This window comes from Pituophis catenifer, unplaced genomic scaffold, assembly GCF_029215685.1.
Source record: "Pituophis catenifer annectens isolate HBS135680 unplaced genomic scaffold, rPitCat1.0.hap2 SCAF_2, whole genome shotgun sequence".
NCBI lineage: Eukaryota > Metazoa > Chordata > Lepidosauria > Squamata > Colubridae > Pituophis > Pituophis catenifer.
The window spans coordinates 147361088-147384109 of NW_027256882.1; the positions used below are offsets into that span (position 1 = coordinate 147361088).

Here is a 23022-nt window from a genome sequence, read left to right on the forward strand (position 1 = left end):
CGGCAGAGGCACCGCAGGCCGGTCCTTTGATATTTCCAGGCAGGCCCTGCGGGCCGGATTTAAGCACCCCGCAGGCCGGATCCAGCCCGCGAGCCTTGAGTTTGACACCCCTGTGTTACATGGTGAAGTAATAACTGAATTGAATTGCAATTAAATTGCTATTTGCTGAAGTAGGAGGAGCAGGAGCAGCAAAAGTCAGCAACTATACAATATGCAAATATAAAACTAAGAAAGGGAGAATGAGCAGTTATCTAACTGGTAAGGCAACCACTGATAAATCAGGAATAGTACATACGTCTGATGTATCTTTTTCCCATTCTCTGCTTCTCCAAACAAAATGTAATTGGTTTACAAGAACTAGATCAAACTTGCTAGTTGATGCTTCTGACTTGGTCATCCACAGAGTCCGTAATAAAATGTGTGTTATCAGGTGCAACGGATCTAACCATTGACTTGATCCAGCAATAAAAATATTTCTTTACCTTCTTAATATTGTAGGATGTACAGGTTGGCATGTAATGATGTACTGTGGGCAAGCTCAGAAGCACTACCTTTTAGTAAAAAAAGCTACTATTCCCAGTTGAGAATTACTCAGTTTGGGGTATAATTATTATGGTGCATAACATTTAGTTGACAGTTTCCCCCCCCCCCTTATTATTACTATTTAATTATATTCTTTGTATTTCTTCATCAGAATGATCGTGTGCAACCAAGTCATGAAATATATTCTGGATAAAATAGATAAAGAAGAAAAGCAGGCAGCTAAGAAACGAAAACGGGAAGAGAGTGTGGAACAAAAGCGCAGTAAACAGAATGCTTCAAAACTCTCTGCTCTACTCTTCAAACATAAGGAACAGCTGAAAGCTGAAATATTGAAGAAAAGAGCACTTTTGGACAAAGATCTGCAAATTGAAGTGCAGGTAAAATCGTCATTCTTAATCATGCTTGGAGACGTGACACAATATTTTGATTTAATATTTTGCGTCCACAGGCAAAAAGTAAGAGTTAGCCGTTTTCAACTTACGTCCATTTCCACAAAACAGCATATTTAGGCCCTCCCCTCCCCATCCCATACGCCTAAGTGTGTAGTTTACTAAATTTTCCTGGGCTTCAATTTGAAGGTGACTGGTGAGACAGATGGTTTACCTGATTTTGATGGTTATTGGTCATCTTTGAAGTTATTTTTATTCTAGGTTGCTAATGGGTTGTTAATATTAAACTGTGCAGTGTTTTGGATTCAAAGGGGAGGGGTGGGCTTCAGAATGCCTAGGTTTCATGGAATTGTGGGAGGGGCCACGATGCTCTGCACGAACAGTTATGTGTGCCAAGTTGCCAGCAGCCCAAAGAGCAAGAGTCAGGCAAGCATTGTGTGTATGCCTGCATTTGGACTTATCAGCGTGGACAGAGAACAGGAGATAAAGGATATGTTTTGTGTGTTTGTGTTACCAGCACAGAGTGAGAGGTGAGATACAGCTGTCAGGCAGCCCAGTGTTGGGCAGGAGGGAACCACTAATAGTGTGTGCAAATCTTTCTTTCAAAGGCATGGGTGGAACATGGAGTGCAAGAAGCAGTATTCTTTCTAACGCTATTAGAAACAAAATTGTCATTAATTATGTGCTAGCTCATGTTGTAAAATAATACAGTATTAAAATCGCATCAAAACAGTTGTGAGAAGCAGTAGAGACAGCAAGCGTGTCCGTTTAATGTAAATATTGATAAATACGGTATAACCCATACAAACAATCTTTTTGACTGTTCTCTATAATTTTTAAAAAGTGGAAAGGGGTCCTGAGAGAGAAAAAAAGTTTAAGAAATGCTTGGTGGCCCAGGGTAGAAATCAGATGTTGTTGCTTCCAGCGACTGGGGAATTAATGTATTAGCAACAGTGCTGATATCCTATGATGTTATTTTCTTCCTTTTTAGTAGTTATTGAATGGCAGTGGGACAAATGCTCGGATTTGGGATAATGTCTTTTCAAAGCTTCCTTTGTCTTGTAGTTAAAATCTTTTGTAGTTACTGTTCCTTTAAGGTACAGAAACAAAAGCTGGATTCATACAAAATCGTCTACTTGAATTTGGCATGCAGTATTAATAAATTTGCCTCTAATATTTTTTTGAACGGCATAAATATTTATTGTGCACACAATTAAGCCAGAATCGGTTTATTGCTAATGATGTAGATGTTTTTGATAGCTTGTTCTCCTGTAACGAGCTCAGTGCCAAGGTTGTCTTGGGTGGAAGAAATCTGAGAAGCTCACAGCAAGAAAGCTTATGTGTTTTGCAGAAATGACTAGTTGCTAACCCTACACAAATACTTGCTTTTCTGTAGAAGTTTATCAAACATTTTTAATTAAGTTATAAAATATTATAAAATGCAAAATACAAAAGTAAATAAAAGAGCAATGAGAGGGGAAGGGAAAGGGGAAAGAGAAGCGAGGAAAGGTAGAGAAAAGAAAAAGAATTGACTTCCAACTCTCTCTATTGCAGTAAAATAGGGCATTAACATCAAATCATAGCTTTTTGTTTTTCCATAATAATATGAACAAGTCATTTCTATAAAGATCCATCAATCTAATGTATTAAAACCCAAAGTCAAAGTTACATTCTTTTCCACATCAAGCACAAAATTCAGAAGCGGTTTCCATGTGGAAACAAAGGTACTTAATGTTCTTTTCTTTAATCAGAGTAGCCAGTTTTGCCATTTCAGCCAACTCCATCAACTTCTGCATCCATTCTTCCAAACGGCTTTCCATTTTTGCACATACAATAGTCTTGCTGCTGTCAACATATATATATATATAGTAACAAAATTCCAATTTTTTTCTCCAGTTCTTTTTCCATTAGTCCCAAAAGGAAAAGTTCTCGTTTCATTTCTATCTCCATTTTCAGGATTTTCTGTATTAGTGTGTGAATCACACTCCAAAATGTTTTTGCTTTATCACATGTCCACCATAGATGGTAAAAAGTTCCTTCTTTATTTTTACACCTCCAACATTAATTTGACATACCTTTATACATCTTAGCTTATCTGGTGTTAAATACCAACGATACATCATCTTATAAAAATTCTCTTTTAAATTATAATTTTGTGTAAATTTTAAACCCTTCGTCCACATATTTTCCCATTGTTCAAGCATCACATTATATCCAAAATTCCTTGCCCACTGGATCATATAATGTTTTGCATGTTCATTTTCTAAGTTCAGTTTCAATTACATTTTATAAATCTTAGCAATAATATGGTCATCATTGCCACATATTGAAAGTTCCAATTCATTTTTAATAAAACCAAATCCATAGCATTTTTTATCCAATTTAAACCTTTTCAATGCCAACTTTAGGATCTTACACAACAACTTGTTTTTGATCTTGGTCAGTCACTAACTTCTTTTCTGTACCTGTTTTTCCACATGTGTCAGGGATTAGCTTATATCTGATTAAAAAGTCCTTAGCTTTCTCTATGGAATTCAGCCTAAATCTTTGCTCATGGTAGGTAAGTATCACCCCTTCTAGTCTATCCCAGTGAAATAAGATTTTTCTCTGCTTCAGGATATCAGTAAGAAAAGCATAAGCTTTCCATTTTCTCAAAATTCTAACAGGAATTTCCTTCGAAACAATAATATCTGTATTATCCATTTTCAACCTATATCGCAATCCAGAACCTGATCCCTTGTTATTTTTCTTGTGAAGTGAACTAGAACATCCCTTAGTAACTTTCTCGTGGTAGCAAATCTGGAGTTTATTCTATATGTCTTATCCATATCCAAATCTAACTCTTCTTCCCCTTATTAGTTTAACTGAGCCAAGGCCTTTACATCTTTGATCTGATATCTTCTCCTGGTTGTTCAGGTATTCCATGAAATCTTAATTGAAATTCTTTAATCTGAGCTTCCAAATCAGTGACCTCCACTAGCTCCACCTTACACATAGTATTAGTCTTCTCCAGCCCATGCTCCATAGTATCTACTCTGGCTTTTACCTGTTTCAGATCTCCTTTCAGATCTTTAATTTCTTTCTGGCGCTCCCTTACAAGCGCATCAATTTTGTTTTCCAGCTTTGACCCGACATTTTGAATCTGTTCTTGCAATTTTAATAAATACTCCTGAGAGTGTCTGAGTCTTCTTTCTTGTCAACATATTTCACGGAGTTTAATAGAACTAAAAGTATTCTTAAGCAGAGTCAGCAATATCACGGACTTATGGCTCCCTCTTGTGGCTTTTCTGTAAACTTTGATAGCCCTTGACATTGTAAGGTAAGTATCTATGTGGGTTACTTTTGTGCTTCTGTTTTTCTTTAGGAAGAACTAAAGAAGGATCTAAGTAAAATTAAGAGAGAAAAAGAAAAGGCCCAGGCTGCTGCAGCGGCTGCGGCAGCTGCTGCAGCACTGTCTCCCCCACCACCTCCACCGCCGCCTCCACCCCCGCCACCTCCACCACCTCTACCACCTCCCAGTTCCAGTGTTCCCTCCACTGCTTCAGGCACATCCTATATTTCATCCCACAAAAGAAAGCGAGAGGAAGAGAAGGAGTCTGCCTCTTCAAAATCCAAGAAAAAGAAAATGATTTCTACTACCTCAAAGGAAACCAAGAAGGATACGAAGCTTTACTGCATCTGCAAGACGCCTTACGACGAGTCCAAGTGAGTAAGGAATCTTAAGCGCTCGAAGGGTTTTTAGTTTAGCTTTAGCCTTTAGTTGTTAGTAGCTGGGCTGGAGGGATGGAAATGGAGCGAAACGTTAGATACCGTTTTGTTGGGTAATTCGCTGAGAAAGGACTAAAAATATTAGTTCTCGATTGTATTTTTTTTTTTTCAAAGCAGGCTTTTGTGATTCATATCTTACTTGCATGTTTCCATTGTATGATCTTGTCTCACATTGCACATTCTTTACTTTGTCTCAACCCCCTTCTCGTTCAGAAGCCATGGATTATAGATTAGTTTTCTTGGGCAGGCTCCAGAACATTTCTAAATATATTTATGGGGTATATATGTATTGTCTAGTGGGGAGGGGACTTTTTAAATGCCAGGATACATATTTTATATTCTGAATTTGCCAGATAGGTAGATTATAGAGTAACTGGAGGATGAATGTGTTAAAGTACAGTTTCTGTAGAGCTCCCAAGTACTGATATCCTAGATCAATGATGGCTAACCTTTTTGCCATCACGTGCCAGGAGAGGGGGGGTTGGGGGAGGTTCGGACGTGTGTGTGCCCACACTAATAATTCTATGTGCCCTGCCCTGCGCATGCCATCCCCCCACCCCCCACCACCCCGCTCGTGGCATGCGATGGCCTGGTAGGCCCATTTTTCTTTCTTACCTGGCTCCAGATCCTCTCTATGCATCTGGGAAGGGCAAAAACAGCCTTTCCCACTCCCTCAGAGGCCCTCCACAGGCCTGAAAGAGCCCATTTCCCAACTCCCAGTGGGACAGGAAGTGATTTTTTTGCTGTCCCCAGCCTCCAGAGCCTCTCTAGGAGTCGCTGGAGGCTGGGGACAGCAAAAAACATCCTGTCCCACCGGGAGTTGGGAAATGGGCCCTTTCAGGCCTCCGGAGGGCCTCCGAGGGAGTGGGAAAGGCTGTTTTCACCCTCCACAGATGCATAGAGAGGATCTGGAGCCAGGTAAGAAAGAAAAATGGGCCTTCCCCATCCCACCCCAGGCCCTCCGGATGCAGGAAACAGCCTATTTCCCTACTTCTGATGGGCCCAGAAGGCCCCAAAATCAGCTGGCTGGTGCACACATGCGCGCCAGAGCTGAGATGGTGTGCCCACTGATATGGCTACGTGTGCCACCTGTGGCACGCATGCCATAGGTTCGCCATCGCGGTCCTAGATGAATTTTATTTTATTTTATTTTATTTTATTTTATTTTATTTTATTTTATTTTATTTTATTTTATTTTATTATTTTATGGGAAATGGAAAGGTCAGGTCTTTAAAATATTATTTAGTAATAAAAATGAAGAATACATTTATGTACCGTATTTTTCGGTGTCTAAGACGCACTTCTCCCCTCCCCCCCAAAAAAAGTGGGTGGAAATGTCTGTGCATCTTATACAGCAAATGCTGCCGAAGCCCCGTCCATCCGCCAGCCCCCACCCTTCGGCCTCTGCCTTCCAACAATTTGCCGCCTTGCAGCAAACAGCCTGGTCAGCTTCAGCACAGCCTGATTTAGCATGAGCAGCTGATTGGTGGTTGGATCTGCTTTCCGGAATACTGCCTATCAGCTGTTCCAGGCTGCAGGGATCACCACCACCCATCACCACCGTTGTCACCCATTGCTACTACCACCTATCGCCACCTCTGTGTGCCCCATTTTTGGCCTCCGCGAGCCCCATTTTCAGCCCATTCTAGGTGGCAGGGATCACCACCACCACACCTATCCCCACCACCTGGTACAGGCCAAAAATAGGGCCCGCGGAGGCTAAAAATGGGCCCACGTAGGTGGCAATAGGCAGCAGCAGCGATCCCTGCAGCCTGGAACAGCTGATAGGTGGTATTCTGGGAGGCAGATCCAACCGCCAATCAGCTGCTCTTGCTAAATCAAGCTGTGCTGAAGCTAACCAGGCTGTTTGCTGCAAGGAGGCAAATTGCACAGAGGCAGAGGAATATTTTTTTTTCTTGTTTTCCTCCCCAAAAGCTAGGTACGTCTTATAGTCCGAAAAATATGGTAATTAAAACATCAAGATGCCATAACTAATATAATTTAATAGGTCAGAAATAAGCTTTTGATCTGGATATCTGGATAATTTAAAAAGGGCAAGTAATATTTGAGAAATCCAGCAAGAGACCTAATTGTTCCACTCACAGAATTGATTTGACTAAAAAGTTGGCATCTTAACCATAATGGTATAGCAGAAGTTTTTATAAACATGTCCTGGATTTCTTCTTGTTTATCTAGAGTTCTTTGTCAAATCAATACTAGAACTTCAAATTTTTAAACTTACATGGTTAAGTGCAATATTAATAGGAGGCCTGAGCAGTGGTGGGTTGCTACCGGTTCGCCCCGAATCGGTGAACCAGTAGCGGCAGCGGCGGGAGGCTCCGCCCACCCACCCAGACGTCTCTGCTCATGCGCAGAAGCGTCGCAAGCGCGTGCACACCCATGAGCAAATCGGTAGCGGCCAAAATTGAAACCCACTAGTCGGCCTGAGTCTCAAGTCTGCCTATTGTATAAAAGTAACATTTTCTGAGAGAATGTGAATAAACCTAAAAACACCTCTCTTTCAAAATGTCTGTATTTACTACAGTCATTGCTTGAACTCTATACTGTAGTATCTAAAGGAAACAAATTATCTAAGTGCATTGAGCAGAATGAGTGAGTCAGTACTTTTTTCCTAGAAGTTAAGCCCTAATAGTATTAGTGTGCATGAATGTGTGTGCGCGCACATGTTGATTACAGTAATTTTTAAATAATACATATATAAAAATTATTGTAATCAATAATAGTTGCTTTTCAATTCAGAAAGATTTTTTTTCCCATGCTGAATCTATTGTGGGAGCTTATTGGAAGATCGGATAATTTATAGATTAAAAATAGTTAAGATTCAATAAGGCCATTGCTTTCCTTCTGTTGAACTATGCTCATCATTGATTCAGACTGCCTTCTGTACATATTTTTATGCTGCATTGTCTCTACCCTTAAAATCCTGGGTAAAGATAACATCTAAGAGTGAATCTGGTTGACTTTTAAGCCTAGGAGAAGGGTCTTGATTATGGAGCACCCAGGTATTAATAGAAATAAAGTAGGCAGTTTAAGCAGAACTGCACTCCCCACAGTGTGACTTTCCCACACAGTGGTCCTGAGAAGGAGGGGATCCTGGAGAAAGACAGGAAGGAGTTTAGGGGGACAGTGCTATCAACTGGATTTACTCACGGTAGTTTAGGTCCCAGCCATAATATGCTGTATGTTTCTTTGGCATACTTATATGAAAGCTATTTGCTTAGATTTAGTAAACAATCGTTAGGACTGCAGTGGAAGATAGGCAGAAGATAGGCAGAAGAAAAGGGATGGTTGGGGTAATTTTTGGATCGGTTTCTAAGAAAAAGTTATTTCATTCTTAATTTAGAGCAGAAGCCATCGCAAATACGTTTGCTGGCATATTGCAGGAAAGTTTTCTGTTTTCTCAGGAGTGGAGATCAGGGTGGTAGGCCCACAGAGTACTATGTAGCAGCCTGATGCTTAAATAGCAGGATAACATAATGTAGTATGCAAAGGGAGATTATGCAGTAGGGGTGGTGTTAAGGATATTCCAACTGAACTTACAAGTGGACACTTAGCGACCAAAGTTATGACAGACAAAAATAAGATACTTATGACCCGAATTCAAAGTTATGATGGTGAGGGAGTGGGGGCTGTCCCACAGTCATGTCACATTTTGGGCGCTTAGCAATGGGTCTGCAATTACGGCCATTTCGGCTTCCTATGGTCCTGTGATCACAATTTATAATGCTTTTTTTTTTTTTTTTTGCTGGAATTTACTGTGGGTTTCACTTAATGACTGTAGTGTTTGTTTTATGACTGCCGCAAAAAACTGAATAAATGTAAAATCGGGCACATTCACGTGGTTCTGGACTCAATTACATCTGTAAATTGAGGACTGCCTGCATAGAGATACACAAATGAAACTGGTATGACGGAACTTTCTTCCATACTGTTCCCTCCCCAGAAGTTTGAGGCAAACAATATATCTGAGCCAGCAAATATGGTAGGCAGCACTAGCATCACACTTGAATCACTGAAAGAAGAAAAGAAGGAAGTGAGGAAGGGGCAATAAACAAAAGGAAGGATCCCTTTAGAGTTAGAGCTCATTTGCATGACATAAAACCATTTCCCCTCTGTTTCAAGCCAGAGGTTCTTATAAACAATGGCCATTTTCCTTGTTCTGTTATAATATTTTGAGCGTGAATACTGTCAAGTGGAGGTTTGTAAGTACACAAGGATGAGGTTGCCTACTTGTTTTTTTTTTTTTTTACCTGACACAAAGTTTTCTAAAAATAGTTATTTTTGAATAAATGCCCTGCCCTAATTTTCTTTTTTAATTTGAGAGAAATTTCAGGTAGTTTTGAAGAAAACATACATTTACATGTCCCATTTTCCTTCATGTCATGTTATACCAATATGTGTTTTACATATGGCTGGTATGCATGCTGCTTTTTTTAAAGTGTATCTGTAACTTCTAGTTGTATCTGTACTTTGCTTATTATTTTTTTTTTACATTGAGACCTATGTTTTCAAAATTTAAGAATGATCAATGTGCTTCATGTTTTTTTAGCAAGAGTTTTGAAAATATAGATCTTTTTCTTTGGCCACGTCGTTCTGCATTCATAGTTGAGACATTCACATTTTTCAGATTTCAGTACTTTTTGTTGTTGCTGTTGTTGTTGTTGTTGTTGTTTTGCAAAAATATGAAGAACTGTATTAAAGTAGGACCCGGCAAGTTTTCATTCTATGTTAGGTTGGGAAGAGTAGATTAATGTGGTTAGGGAAATTTAATTCAGAAAAAGAGAGTCAGGTTAGCAAGTGCCTTGCCATTTGAAATGACAATTACATTGTCATTTTCATTGTAAATACTTTTAGGTTCTATATTGGCTGTGATCTTTGTACTAACTGGTATCATGGAGAATGTGTTGGCATCACAGAAAAGGAGGCTAAGAAAATGGATGTGTACATCTGTAATGAGTGTAAACGGGCACAAGAGGGCAGCAGTGAGGAATTGTACTGTATCTGCAGAACACCTTATGATGAGTCACAGTGAGTTCTGACAAGAACCTCTTATTTAATATTTAGGTAGCAAACTGCTCTGAGTTTGGTAATGTGTTTCTTGAACAAAAAAGATATATTGTTCAACATCTGTTGTATCTAGTGACATGATTTTAAACATCTCTAAAATGACAGTAAATTGTAATATGTGACACTCAGGGGAAAGGGAGGTTTCTAGTATTGTCAGTAATACTTGTATTCTTCAAAGCAGACTATTTTTTATTGATTTATTGAGCAAGTTTCCATAAAATGCCTTCCTTACCTGCTAGGAATTTGTAATTTATTTAAATTCATATTAATTTTGGTTTAGGCTGAAGTTATGATTATAATTTCAAAATCGGTATATAAGCGCTATTAGTGCCCCAGTCATATTATGCTGCAGGACTCTGAATGTCAGTTTTCTACAGATAGTCTACCAATGTATTAATGGTACCTTTTACAAAACGTTGATCCAAAAGAAATGAGAATATCTCATAATCTTGTTTGTAGAACACAGTTTATGACTTTTGTTCCTTTCAGCACTAAAAAGTTTCAGTTGTTTGAGATACTAAGCATGGTTGATAAAGCTGTGCTTCCAATTGGGTTTCAAAATTTTAAGTGTGAACGTGAGGCAAGAATCCTCATCTTTTTAGATTTGTTAACCAAGGAAAAGTTATAATGTGGAATTAAAGGTGTTAACCATTTTCTTTGGGATCTTGCAGATTTTACATTGGCTGTGACCGATGTCAGAATTGGTATCATGGGCGCTGCGTTGGTATTTTACAAAGTGAGGCAGATCTTATTGATGAGTATGTCTGTCCACAGTGTCAGTCAACTGAAGATGCCATGACAGTTCTTAGTCCTTTGACTGACAAAGATTATGAAGGGCTAAGGAGAGTGCTACGTTCATTACAGGTAAGGCTGAAACTTACGTTAGAGAATATTGTTTAATTAATGCAGCAATAGACTCTAGGCCAGGGACGGGCAATTATGGTCCCTTTATGATCTATGGATTTCAATTCCCAGAATTCCTGAGCCAGCCATGCGGGCTCAGGAATTCTGGGAGTTGAAGTCCACAGGTCATAAAGGGCCATAGTTGCCCACCCTGCTCTAAGCCCCAGTTTCACAGGAATATGTGTCCACTAGATTCAAAGTCCATTCATTGCAAATGGAATTTTGTCCATTGCATCTGAGGTCTGTTGAATTGCGGTCTAGTAAATCAAAGGGATTCACTGCATTACAAAAAGCATTACGATACATCTTTGGAAAGGTGGAGCTGACTTAATTCAGCCAGTGAAATGAAAACTGCTGAGCAAGACCTTTGTAAATTGAACCTCAATTGAAATCAACAGCTCTGTCTGTTCAGTTTGCATGGAGCAGTAGGACAGATTTCTACAAGCGATTCCCTCCCCGCTTTTCCCAGTGTATTGCAGCAATAGAGTTGATGTGAAAGCAAGCTTCTCATATTAATGGATGATGTATCTTTTTCCTGATAGGCTCACAAGATGGCTTGGCCATTCTTAGAACCAGTAGATCCTAATGATGCTCCAGATTATTATGGTGTTATCAAAGAACCTATGGGTGAGTGAATTCCAGGGCATCCTGTATGTATGTGATTTTCATATGCTTTATTTCTTCCATAAGTTAGTTGGCCACGGTATGTTTAACCTACAGTGGATTAAATCCAAAACAAGATTCAGCTGAATGCTTAGAAGTTCACTAGAATTTAGAAATAAACATGCATTGGATTGAAGCTATAATTTTTTACTTTACTTTATTCTGAATTTATATACCGCCCTACTCCCGAAGGACTCAGGGCGGTGAATAGCCAAAAGATAAAACGCACATAATACAAAATTTAAAAACAATGTAAAAGCACATTAAATAATTTGGCCCAAACAATTTAAAACACCCCTATTGTTTTAAAACAAATTTAAAATTAACAATTAAAAAGGAGGTTAGGCCAGGCCAGCCTAATAATTTCCTTATGATTAGGGCAGGATATTATTTGCACATTTTTTAATTCCTGTGGTCCTTCCTGGTTACAAGCTGCCACATCACATTATAATATACATAAAAACAAATAAAATTGTGCGTGATATATACTATAATGATACTTACAAAATAAGCACAAAAGAATCAGAAAATGTAATAAACAAGCCTGCAAAAATATTCTTTGATTTTTGAGTGACACGCAAGACTGGAACATTTGATAACTGTTCTCCATAAGTAACTGATTCTTGTGATGTTGATGAATGAGAATGCCCAGAAAATGTTCACAGGGCTAAGGACCTTGCAGTGGAAGGGTGCATTCAGTTTTGTTGCTATTTAAGAGACCCTTTTTCACCTAAACTTGGGTTTTCTGAATAAATTTGCTGTTGGTTAATTTCAGTGAGATTCATTTAACAGTACACTGTGTGGCTATATTCTGCTTTCCTGCTTGTTCTGCTGTTCACTGTAACCCCATTGCTTATCTTTTTCTTTAAAATCCTTTTTTGTTGTTGTTGTTCCTATTACTCTAATCTATTTCCTCTTCTTTTCTCTCTCTGTTTTTCTTTTTCTTTTCCTTCTTCCTGACTTAAAAGGTTTTAAGCCTTGTATTTAGCTTGTTCTCAGCCCTCCCACTTTTGCCTATCTTACCATTGGATTGTGAATCTGTTTACAGATCTGACAATAATACTTCTTTTTGAAGTTGTAGACACCACTTGAAATTATATATCATGAGATGTTTCTTTTAATAAGGTAGTTCATAGTTCTTCACTGATAGAAAGTACTAGAAGCAATTTTCTTATTCAGTGGAATAGGATACTCCTTTTAGGATGGGTGAGGGGCTAAATGAACAATAAAGCAATTAGTTTGTAAATTGATGGCTTGACAGTTTCTGGGAATCTAGATTGCTGTTGAAGATCTAGAATTCTTGCTTCCACTGCCTAGAAATGCATCTTCTAGATTCTCAGTTAAGCCAAAGATGAGAATTCCTGTTTTTGCCTCTATTTTAAGTTGTGGTGAGAAGAGTATTGCTCCCCAGCTGCAGCCAAAATAAATTTTTGTATTTCTCCATTATTTCCCGTAAATAGCTTCAATTATGGGTATCAACAGTCTAAAAAAATAGAATTTAGCAAACTGAGTTATTTGGTTATATCCAGAGCGAAAGCTGAAACAATTAAATGTCAGTCAGGGTCAGTCAGCGAGAAGGTTGCAGTGCATAAAGACAGAATTTAAATGCTCAAGTGCACAATAAATCTTTGCAATGAGGGAATCTCATAGTGATAATCCAGGGAGATTTTTTATTGTCCATTTCCCCTTCTCCTACAGATAAAGTCAATGTAAACAAAATGTGTGGCCCACTTCCAGCCTTTTCTTTCTTGGGTTACAGTATTTTAATCTGTGCCCTGTATTCCTATGTAAACCATTATGAGGGCTTTCTAACTAGATTACTAAATCTGCTTGTCCTTATTTTTAGCAGCGCTATAACATCTGGAGTTTAAATACATTTGTGAGTATAAAGGGTGTGTTAGTGCTACTAACGCCTTACATTTTTAGTTACTGTTCTATTTTGCCACTGTTTAATGAGAAGTGCACAAAATGTTTCAGAGTCAAGGAACAGTAACTCAGACACTTCCTGTACAAGCCCGCCTATTACTGTGACCGGCAGTTACCAACTGGGGTCCTTGATTACACTGCATTCTTTGTGCTGCAACTAATTGAAAGGTTCAGACAAGGTTCTGAATTGAAATAATGAGTGCTCAAGAGAAATTAAGCATGTTTACATGCACTAATTACTCGGGGTAATTAAACAACAAGGAAACCCCGAACCAGAGAGTTCAGAGTATAAAAGCCAACCGGTCTCCAGTGGAGATGCATCTGTATAAGTTTCAAGCGTGCCCTCTTCAAACAGCATTTTCAAAAGTGCATCTTTGTAACTAGGGATTAATGCCCAGTAACCTGTCTTGCCTTTGATCTAGTAATCTTCGATAAGGAGCATTTCTTGCTGCCTACTCAATGATTTCACATAATGCCCTAAATACATATTCTGTATACGTGACTGGCATTCTAGTCAAACGTCAGTTTCTTTTCTGACATATTTCTGCAGGTTTGGACTGTTATGCTGCAAGTTTTTGAGCTTTGTTTTTGAATAACCTTTGTTTGTTTTGAAGATCTTTCCACCATGGAGGAAAGAATACTGAAGCGTTACTACAAAAAGGTGACGGAATTTGTGGCCGACATGACCAAAATATTTGATAATTGTCGTTACTACAATCCTAGTGATTCTCCTTTTTATCAGTGTGCAGAGGTTCTTGAGTCATTCTTTGTACAGAAACTAAAAGGATTCAAAGCAAGCAGGTAAGTAGCTTTTCCATGTAATGTGATTTTTGTGGGTATGAAATACACTCTATCGCTAGGACGTACCTTTCTATTTTTTGCAGTATGTCTGATTCTCTCCGTATACTAGAATGAGGCAAATGACTACTAATTAGTCCAATAAAAATACAATTTTGTGAAATAATCAAGGTCTTTTTGTTTAAATAACAAACTGGGTAAAGTATAAAGTATAAAGAAAATAAAGCACATAGAATAAAACTGAGTTTTGAAATAGTCAGCATCTAAATATGTATAATGCCTTAGTCCCTAAAGATTTCTAGCAGATCTGAGGAATGCAGCCCTAAGCTTGTTAACTCAATAATATTCTTGCCCTAGTAAAAGAATTGCAGTCTAAATTAGAAGTGAGGCAGATGAACATTTAAAGATTGGTATAGGGTTTTTTTTTTTAATCCATTCATGTTGGTGCTATACCTAAGTATTTGTTTAAATATTATCATAAGCGGAGTTCAAATATTTGGTTTGAACTTAATCCTGTCCTTCGGTTCTTCTGAGTGATCAAATTGTAGATCGGGGTAGGCAATTCATTCCCCCAAGGGGTCACATGAGAAACTCAGACTGTTGTGGAGGGCTGAATCAACTATTCATGTAAAGGTGCATAGGCCCGCATGTACATATGGAAATGTATTGGCGGAGGTGGGGGGGACGACAGCAGTCACCTTCAAAACAAAAGCAATGACGTTGTATTCCATGCCTGGCATACACTTATTTACATTTGATTTCTAATTTCCAATTAATTTCACACGGGCCAGACATGGACAGCCAAAAGATCAGATGTGACCGTAAAATGCCCAGGGCTGTTTGAGACACATTCCTAGTGAAGGAAAGTCAGTTTCAGTGACATTTATATCTCTCTTCTCCCTTACAGTGGTTATATGGGATTGGAGGCAGAGTTGTTTTGTTTAAAGATTAGGAACATCTGCTAGCAAAGCAGCACGCACGCGCGCGCACACACACACTCACACACACACACACACACACACACACACACACACACACACACACACCAAGTGTTGCTGTAAGATCTGACCATGCTTCTTAACATTTCCTCTGTGGAAATAAACGATTCCAGTGAGAACCAGAGTAGGAATCATACAAAGAGAAGATTGCAGCTGAACTGACAGTAGATTATCATTTATTCTTTTCTCATCTTTGCTTTCTCATCGACATTAGATTGCTTGGCTGCAACTTCCACTACATGATGGTCCCTGCATTCTTCATTTGCAGATAACTGATAGCTTTAGATGAACTTTTAGCGAGACTCAGAATGGAATGACTATAACCTGTCATACCTTACCTTTTCTTAAAAAAAAAAAATTTAGACTATTAATGCAGAAGCAATACTTACTAAAGCCATGGTAGAAGATGATCAGTCATTTGAAGATGGTCAGACATTTGAAAGTCCAATAATAGTAATAAAGCCAAGGTGTTACCAATTATATCCTTAAAGCAAACTTTTCTGAAGGAGAATGATTGATTACCATAAATTTATTTATTTTTTTATTTTTATTTTTATTTGATTTATATGCCGCCCTTCTCCGGAGACTCAGGGCGGCTTACAATGCGTTAAGCAATAGCCTTCATTCTTTTGTATATTTTATACAAAGTCAGCTTATTGCCCCCACAAACTGGGTCCTCATTTCACCTACCTTAGAAAGGATGGAAGGCTGAGTCAACCTTGAGCCTTGGAGAGATTCGAACCAGTAGAAATTGCAGGCAGCTGTGTTAATAACAGGGTGCACTAAACCCCTGTACTATAAATGCTCTTCCACCAACAATAAACATTATCCTCTTCCCCAAACAAAGTTACTTGCATGCCTGCTCTTTATCTGTGCATCCCTCGGAGCATTACAGGATGTTTTCAGATGTTAGAGCTGCATATCGTGTGAGTTCAGATCTGCCTCTGTGAAGGTGGAAAAAGCCTTGCTTTGTAACTGTTGTTGGTTTATAAAAGTTGGAAAAGGGAGCAGCAAATTGGGTGCATTCCCCACTGAGTAGTTGGATTTGAGTGCCTGCTACGATGAAGATTTTGCTTACTTGTTCCCTTTTCTGCATCCTGCAGGTCTCATAACAACAAACTACAGTCGACAGCTTCTTAAAGTTCTACGTGTTATTGTACCACAAACCGCAAGAATCTGGTTGCCTGAATTTTTTTTTTTTTTTTAATTGGGAGCCAGAGGTTTTTAGTCAGGGTATCCTGACAAGTCTTGATGTAAACTGTGTTTTTATCAGTCACATCAGATTTATATTCTTGGCTAATTTTGTCCAAAGGACGAAAAAATGAAAATCAGCAGCATCGTTTTCTTGTCAAGATTGAATTGTGCTGTTATGGCAGAAATAGGGAAACATTTTGCTGAAGGACAGGAAAGAAAACAAGCAAGAGAAAACAAGATAACCGTAAAATGGGGTGACGTTCTGACTCCATGGAAATGCCACATCTGTTCTTCAGTGAAGAAGCTGGTTTATAAATTCCACACAGAGAACTTTAGACTGTATTTATTTATTGTTGCAAAAGGACGCTTTTTTATTGCTGCCCTCATTTGTCAGCTGATTATTTCTCCCCATCCCCCCACCCCCCACCCCTTATAAATCCAGCCCTGGTTGTATGTTACCCATTCTGTATCTTACCATGATTCCTGTAGGTAAAAGTACAAGATGACCTCTAGATGTCTTTTCTTTCTATGAAAGGAGCTGCTATGTACACATGTGCACAAACCAACTGGGAATCAACATTGAGTTTATCGTTCGCGGTAGAGGAAACCAATTAAGCTTGCATTAAAGTTGGGCGAAGTGGTCATGGACTACAGACTTTGTTGCCTTGAATATAAACAATAGAATATCATTTACTCTGCAACGGACTGATCTGAGTAAAATCTATTTGAAGGTATCTTGTTTGTAAACATTTGTCAGATTCTAACTTTTTTTTTCTTTTTGTATTAAAAAAAAATTCAAAACATGGATGTATATGAAACAAATAAATGGAGATCATTGTTCTCTCCACATATGTAGGTGTTGTTTGAATGTTCACTAACATGTTTGTGAGGTTTGTTCTTATGTGTAAGATCCTCAGAGTACAGAAGGGAAATGTGGGAAAGGGAAAGGAGGGACAAAGCGGCCCCAAAAGTGTGATTCTATTTGTTTTTAATCGACTATAATAAAAGTCTTCTTCAGCAGCAGTTGGTTTCTGACTATTACACCTATTTTAACTAGATTTTGCACTAATTCAGAATTTTTGCCCTTCAATGATCTGGAATTTATCTGATTATGGATAAGCTTCCCTTGGGTTTAACCTCACCCTGCTATGCAAAAATCTTTTCTGTTAATTTTATTAGACATTGCTGTCGTTCACACTTTTCTTATAAGTACAGGCTCAGGTGTACAGATAATATAAGGTTAATTTTCTCTAAGAAAGCTTCTGCTTTTGTACATAGATGCTATCATTTAACCCATATGAATTCGAAAGGAAGTTAATGTTCATTGTGAGACCATCCATTTATGTTTCTTAGACAGTAGGAAGAAGAGTATTTGTGTGTTAGGGTATATTGTTTTAGGACTTTTTTCAAAGAGATGCTACATATTGTATGCATTATGTTTATAAAAAAAGGACTTTTCCAAATTTAATCCTACAAATACTGTCTCTTCATCGTATTTCTTTATTACTCATACTTATGGCTAACCTTGAAAAACCATGATGAGAACTTTCCTACTTATAGGCAATAGATCATTGTTTTTAACAGATTGTGACAAATTGAAAAGTGACTCTTTTTGTACATAATAGGACATTTCATCTTAGACAAATAAAATAATGTTGGACCTCAGATTTGGTGGAGTTCCTAATGAAACATCATTTGTTTAGAATAAAATATGTAGCGCTTGGCATTGCCATACTGTGCAGAAATTCTTTGAAGTTTTTCATATTAATTATGAATGAGGAAAATGCTACTTTCATACACTTTTTACCAAGCCTCATCATTTTTCCTACTGCTTTGTAATATATGAAGACAATTCTTAGCTGTACCAACTATGGTAATTTTTAGTTTTTTGAAAAACTTTATTTATGAGCCAGTGTAATGTGTGTACATTTTAAATACCACTTCTGTAAAAGGAATAAAGAAATTATACTTTACTCAGTTTTTAAATGAAACAATGTGCAGAATACTTTTTTTCTGATCACTTCATGCCTCATTAAAATCACTCACTGGGTATCAAGTGTCAAGAACCAAATGAGCTCAATTTTTATTCACAGTTCCTCAGTCAAATGGAAATATTTGGTGTTACAGCTACAAACTTCCAAATACTCATTTACTGCTTTGTTTTTGTAATAAGACGTAAGTTGGAATTGTACTGTCTTGAACAGCTGCAAAATATTTGTACCGCTATTGGCAAAATGTTCAGTTTAAACTGGATAAGGTAAGAAAGCTTTCTGAATTGCTGTACTGTGGATGCTTGAACTGGACATATAAATAATCCCTTTATTTTAATTTTTGGATTAAATTAAAACCATTAAATTGGAAAGCATTTTATCCAGCGAATTATTTAATGTGTGACATGCTTTTAGATACACAATAGTTTAAAGTTTTATGTCACTAAAGTTTTCTCTCTTAGAAATACACAAACACAAAGCTTTGTTGAAATTTTTCCAATGTTTTATTAATGATTGCTACTCATTTTAACAGAAAATAATATTCTCTGAGTTTCTAGAATCCTTTTACACTGTAAACAAACCACATGATAGTGTATGCAATCTATTTGCTCTCATTTTCCTTCTATTTAAATCAGGGATGGATTCTTTCACACAATGACTAAAATCGCAGTCTTGGCTTATCACATCCTTTAAAGTGTCGTTTTTCTACAAACCTGCTTTTGGAAATAACCAGCCTAGATAATAAGCTAAATAATTCCTAGTTTCCATATTTAGCTGGCTACACTAGCAGAAGCAGCCAAGGCAAGAAGCAAACTCTTTGGACTGGGAGATTTTACAAATTATTGTACTTCTATTGGCAAAAGTGGGTGAAGCAAACCACCTTGGAGAAAATTAGTGACCTAGATCAGTGGCCCCCAACCTTTTGGGCACCAGGGATCAGTTCCACGGAGAAAGATTTTTCCATGGACCGGAAGGTGGTTTTGCATGCTACCTGCATCCCACAAATGGGGCTTCGCTTGTGTGTGCAGACCTGTAATTGGCATGCCACAGACTGGTGCTGGTCCACGGACTGGGGGTTGGGGACCCCTGACCTACGTGATCCATTTTCTGGATTCAGGTCTGAACATGGAACAGAATTGGCCTCCACTGCTTTTATGCAAATTTGTTACACTTGCTGGAATGTGGCTTTTGATACCACTGAGTCAGTTATCCTGAAATATCTAGGCTAGAGATGAGCATTTTTATACAATAGCTTAGTATGGGGAGATTATAAATCAGCAGTTGCCTTGAGGTAGAATCATTGCTGTTTTTTATAAAGTTTTTTATGACTTAAGGCAACAGTCCCCAACCTTTATGGCTTGGCAATCTGGCCGAGGGGGAAGGGAACCGGCCTGCCACTTGCCCAAGTCAAGCTGCGCATATGCGCACCAGCCAGCCATTCATGCAAGTTGAGTTGCGTGCACACACATGCCAGCCAGCTACTCAAGATGGCCCAGTAAGGGGTCACGGCCCAGGGGTTGGGGATCCCTACAATATAGTATCCACCCAGCCATTTGTAGGGACTGCTGGTGAAAAAACATAATGCAAAGCTGCACCCAAAGTGAACTAGTTTCAGCTACTGAAAACTGAATTGAAAACTATTTCCAAATTTTTAAATACTCAGAAGAGATCCAACCCATGTTAATATACAAATTTGTATACTCCAATACAGCATTTGTGAATACACAAATGCTGTAGACTTCAATGCCATGAAACATGGAATTACATCGCCAAAGAAAACAGTAGCTCTTGTTATATACAAAATCGTCATTTCCTTTTAAAAACATTTAACAGGATTCAAAAGGTAGAGAAAACAAAGAAATGTGTTTATACCACAGTGTAAAAGACTTGAGGCAACTTTTTACATTTCTGATGCTTTAAAAGTATGCAAAACAGTACCGTATTATATTAAGGAATCCACTGCTTGTAACTTGAGAAAAAGAACAGCATTTCCTTAGACCAGAGGTGATATTCAGCAGGTTCTGACTAGTTCTGGAGAACTGGTAGCAAAAATTTTGAGTAGTTCGGAGAACTGGTAAATACCACCTCTGACAGGCCCCGCCCCCATCTATTCTCTGCCTCCTGAATCCCAGCTGATTGGGAGGAAATGGGGATTTTGCAGGAACCTTTCCCTGGAGTGGGGTGGGAATGGAGATTTTACAGTACCCTTCCCCTGCCATGCCCACCAAGCCACGCCCTCAGAACCGGTAGTAAAAAATGTTGAATCCCACCACTGCCCTAGACCTAAAAGAATTCCTTGCTAAGCCTTAACTTTTCTTCTCCTCAGATAGAAAGGTTGCTTTTGCCAGTCTTTTATTAATAAACTAAGTCTCAATCTATGATTCTGGAACAGTGAGAAATTATCTACCTCTTACAGCCCAGTATTAAACAGATTTTTTTCAAACATAAATTTTGTAAAATTCATTGAGAGGACTGTGTGGAGACACTGAGGAAATTGATGTAAGGAAGTCACTGTCAGTCTCAAGCATATACACAATCTGCAGTAGGAGAATAATATTGATAAATTGCGCAGAGTTCTCACTTTGTAAACTAGAGTTGATATATACTTAGGACTTGGGTTGCAGCAAAGCTTAAACAAATTTTCCGTTGTGAGAGATTAGACGCTTTTACAAGTAATTGCCTGTATTTGTAGGTGATTCAGGTATGCAACAGGAAACTGATTGCTCCATTTGAATTAGATCATTATTGTGAAGTACTTTTAAAACATTCTTAAGCACTACAGTACATAAATGTTACTAATTGTCTTAAAGCCCATGAGCTGAGATCCCTAATTTCTATGGATTCTGACTTCCTTTTTGCTAGAAATTCAGCATCACATGGCTGGCATGGCATAGATTTTGGGAAATAGAAAATTAGATTCTGGACCTTTGTTATCTATGGAACATATTTATGAATCCATGGGAAAGCTTTACAGTTATGTAATAAACACACTGTGCTTCATCACATTTAACAGAGGCGATTTTAATTCTGGACAACAAAGTGACATGCAAGTGAAACCGGTGAATCAAAGCTTTCATGTGATTGATATCCAATAGTTTTAAAAACTTCATACATTGGTTGTTAGCATAATTTAATACAGGTACCATATTGTTACAACTATGCTATTTTCAAAACTGATGCTGTACATTTCCTGCTTCAAAGAAAACCTTATAATGAAAGACTCTGGCATCACAGACACATGCCTACGGTAAATGTATCTGTTAAATACAGAAAGCAAAATAAGGAAATGAATGCGAAGATAAATTGAACACAAGCTACTTCCCTTCTTCCTCCCACTTACAGGCTGCTGCCAGGAAATCTTATTTTGTGATAATAAAGAGCTTTCACTGAAGACACGTTGGGAAAGTTTCAGCACTGACATAATACCTCATGGATTTAATATTTCCTGCTTCTGTTAGAAATATATGAACCTGTTTGAAATCCTGATATCTGAAGTGAAGAAGCATTTATTAAAGTTTTGCTTATACTGTGTTAAAAGCTCCTAAATTATTCCAGTCACAGCTGGCTGGGTAAAAAATGTTATAATAACAGAGAATGCTAATGACTGTACCTTTAGATTATTAAACCAAGTACTTTCATGCTAAATTATTCCAGCCCAAAATTCACTTGCTCATTATCATTGGTGTCTGCATTTTTCCAGCCCATTCACTTTTCCTCCTCCTAGATTTTACAATTCTGATACAATATTGTAATTATTTCTAGAAGTATTAACACTTATTACATCACTGACATATTCCTGTCATATAGCATTTACATTTGAATTCACATCACTTATATAAATATCTCTCAAAATGTTTGAATATTTTATTTCTATATTAGCAGTAGCATTTATGAACTCATTAATAAAACTGACCAACCATTTGATAACACTTTACATATTTAGTTTATATCACTTTTTTTTTTTACAGTTGTAAGAGCCACAATTTAAACTTTAGAAATGAATGCAGAACTATAGATAATATTGGCTTAGTGGCCATTTGAAGTGAGAATGCACCGGTGAACAGGGACTTGCAACCTGGTTTCAAAGTTCCAACATCAGCTCCCCCCTCACAATCACATGTCTGTGTTTTGTGTGCTCAGCAACCGGCCCACATTTACAGCTATGTGTAGTGCCCTGCGGTCATGTGACCATGATTTATGATAGTTTTGCCAGAAATCGGCATTTACTTCTGGTTTCCAACACAAAAGTCCCAAAGTAGACAATCCGTTCGCTTAAGGACTGTGGCATTTGCTTAATAACCGTTCCAAAAAAAGGTAAAAATGAGTCACCTGATGACTCATGACTGTCATGACGTACAACTGTAATTCCTAAGGTCAATTACAGTCGTATGACGAGAACCACCTGTATTGATGATGTGGAATAGAATTATTAGCTAGGAGCTAATAATCATGATGTATATAGAAGAGAATCCCTAAAGGTACCTGGAAAAGCATTTGATGAATGGCTGGTTGACTTCGATCTGACCAAGCAGATCAGTTAATAGAGATTAATTACAGGGAGTAAATATCATGCCTTGATAATTGGGTGACAAAATTAAGAGGCTGAAGCAGGCTCCAGTTCCTTCTTTTAATAGCAAAGGCAAGTGATTTTTCAGACCAAACGTGTTTTCGGCCTGTAGCAAAACCAGAGAACATTTTTTATCCACCTGTTACTCTAAAACTCCTTTCAGAGCCAAAGAAAGTGATGGCTGAGTTGCCTTC

At 38.0% G+C, this 23022-nt stretch overlaps 1 protein-coding gene across 1 annotated transcript in view; it reads left to right on the forward strand.

The window, feature by feature from the left end:
- BPTF (bromodomain PHD finger transcription factor) overlaps positions 1 to 18243 on the forward strand; it is an 81561-nt gene extending 63318 nt beyond the window's left edge. Inside the window, exons 26-32 of the mRNA XM_070937735.1 lie at positions 695 to 920; positions 4297 to 4637; positions 9576 to 9749; positions 10460 to 10652; positions 11234 to 11318; positions 13895 to 14081; positions 16180 to 18243. Of these exons, the coding sequence (XP_070793836.1) occupies positions 695 to 920; positions 4297 to 4637; positions 9576 to 9749; positions 10460 to 10652; positions 11234 to 11318; positions 13895 to 14081; positions 16180 to 16216 (1243 nt within the window). The 3' untranslated portion in view covers positions 16217 to 18243. The remainder of the gene's footprint in view (positions 1 to 694; positions 921 to 4296; positions 4638 to 9575; positions 9750 to 10459; positions 10653 to 11233; positions 11319 to 13894; positions 14082 to 16179) is intronic.
- Positions 18244 to 23022: the final 4779 nt, after the last annotated feature.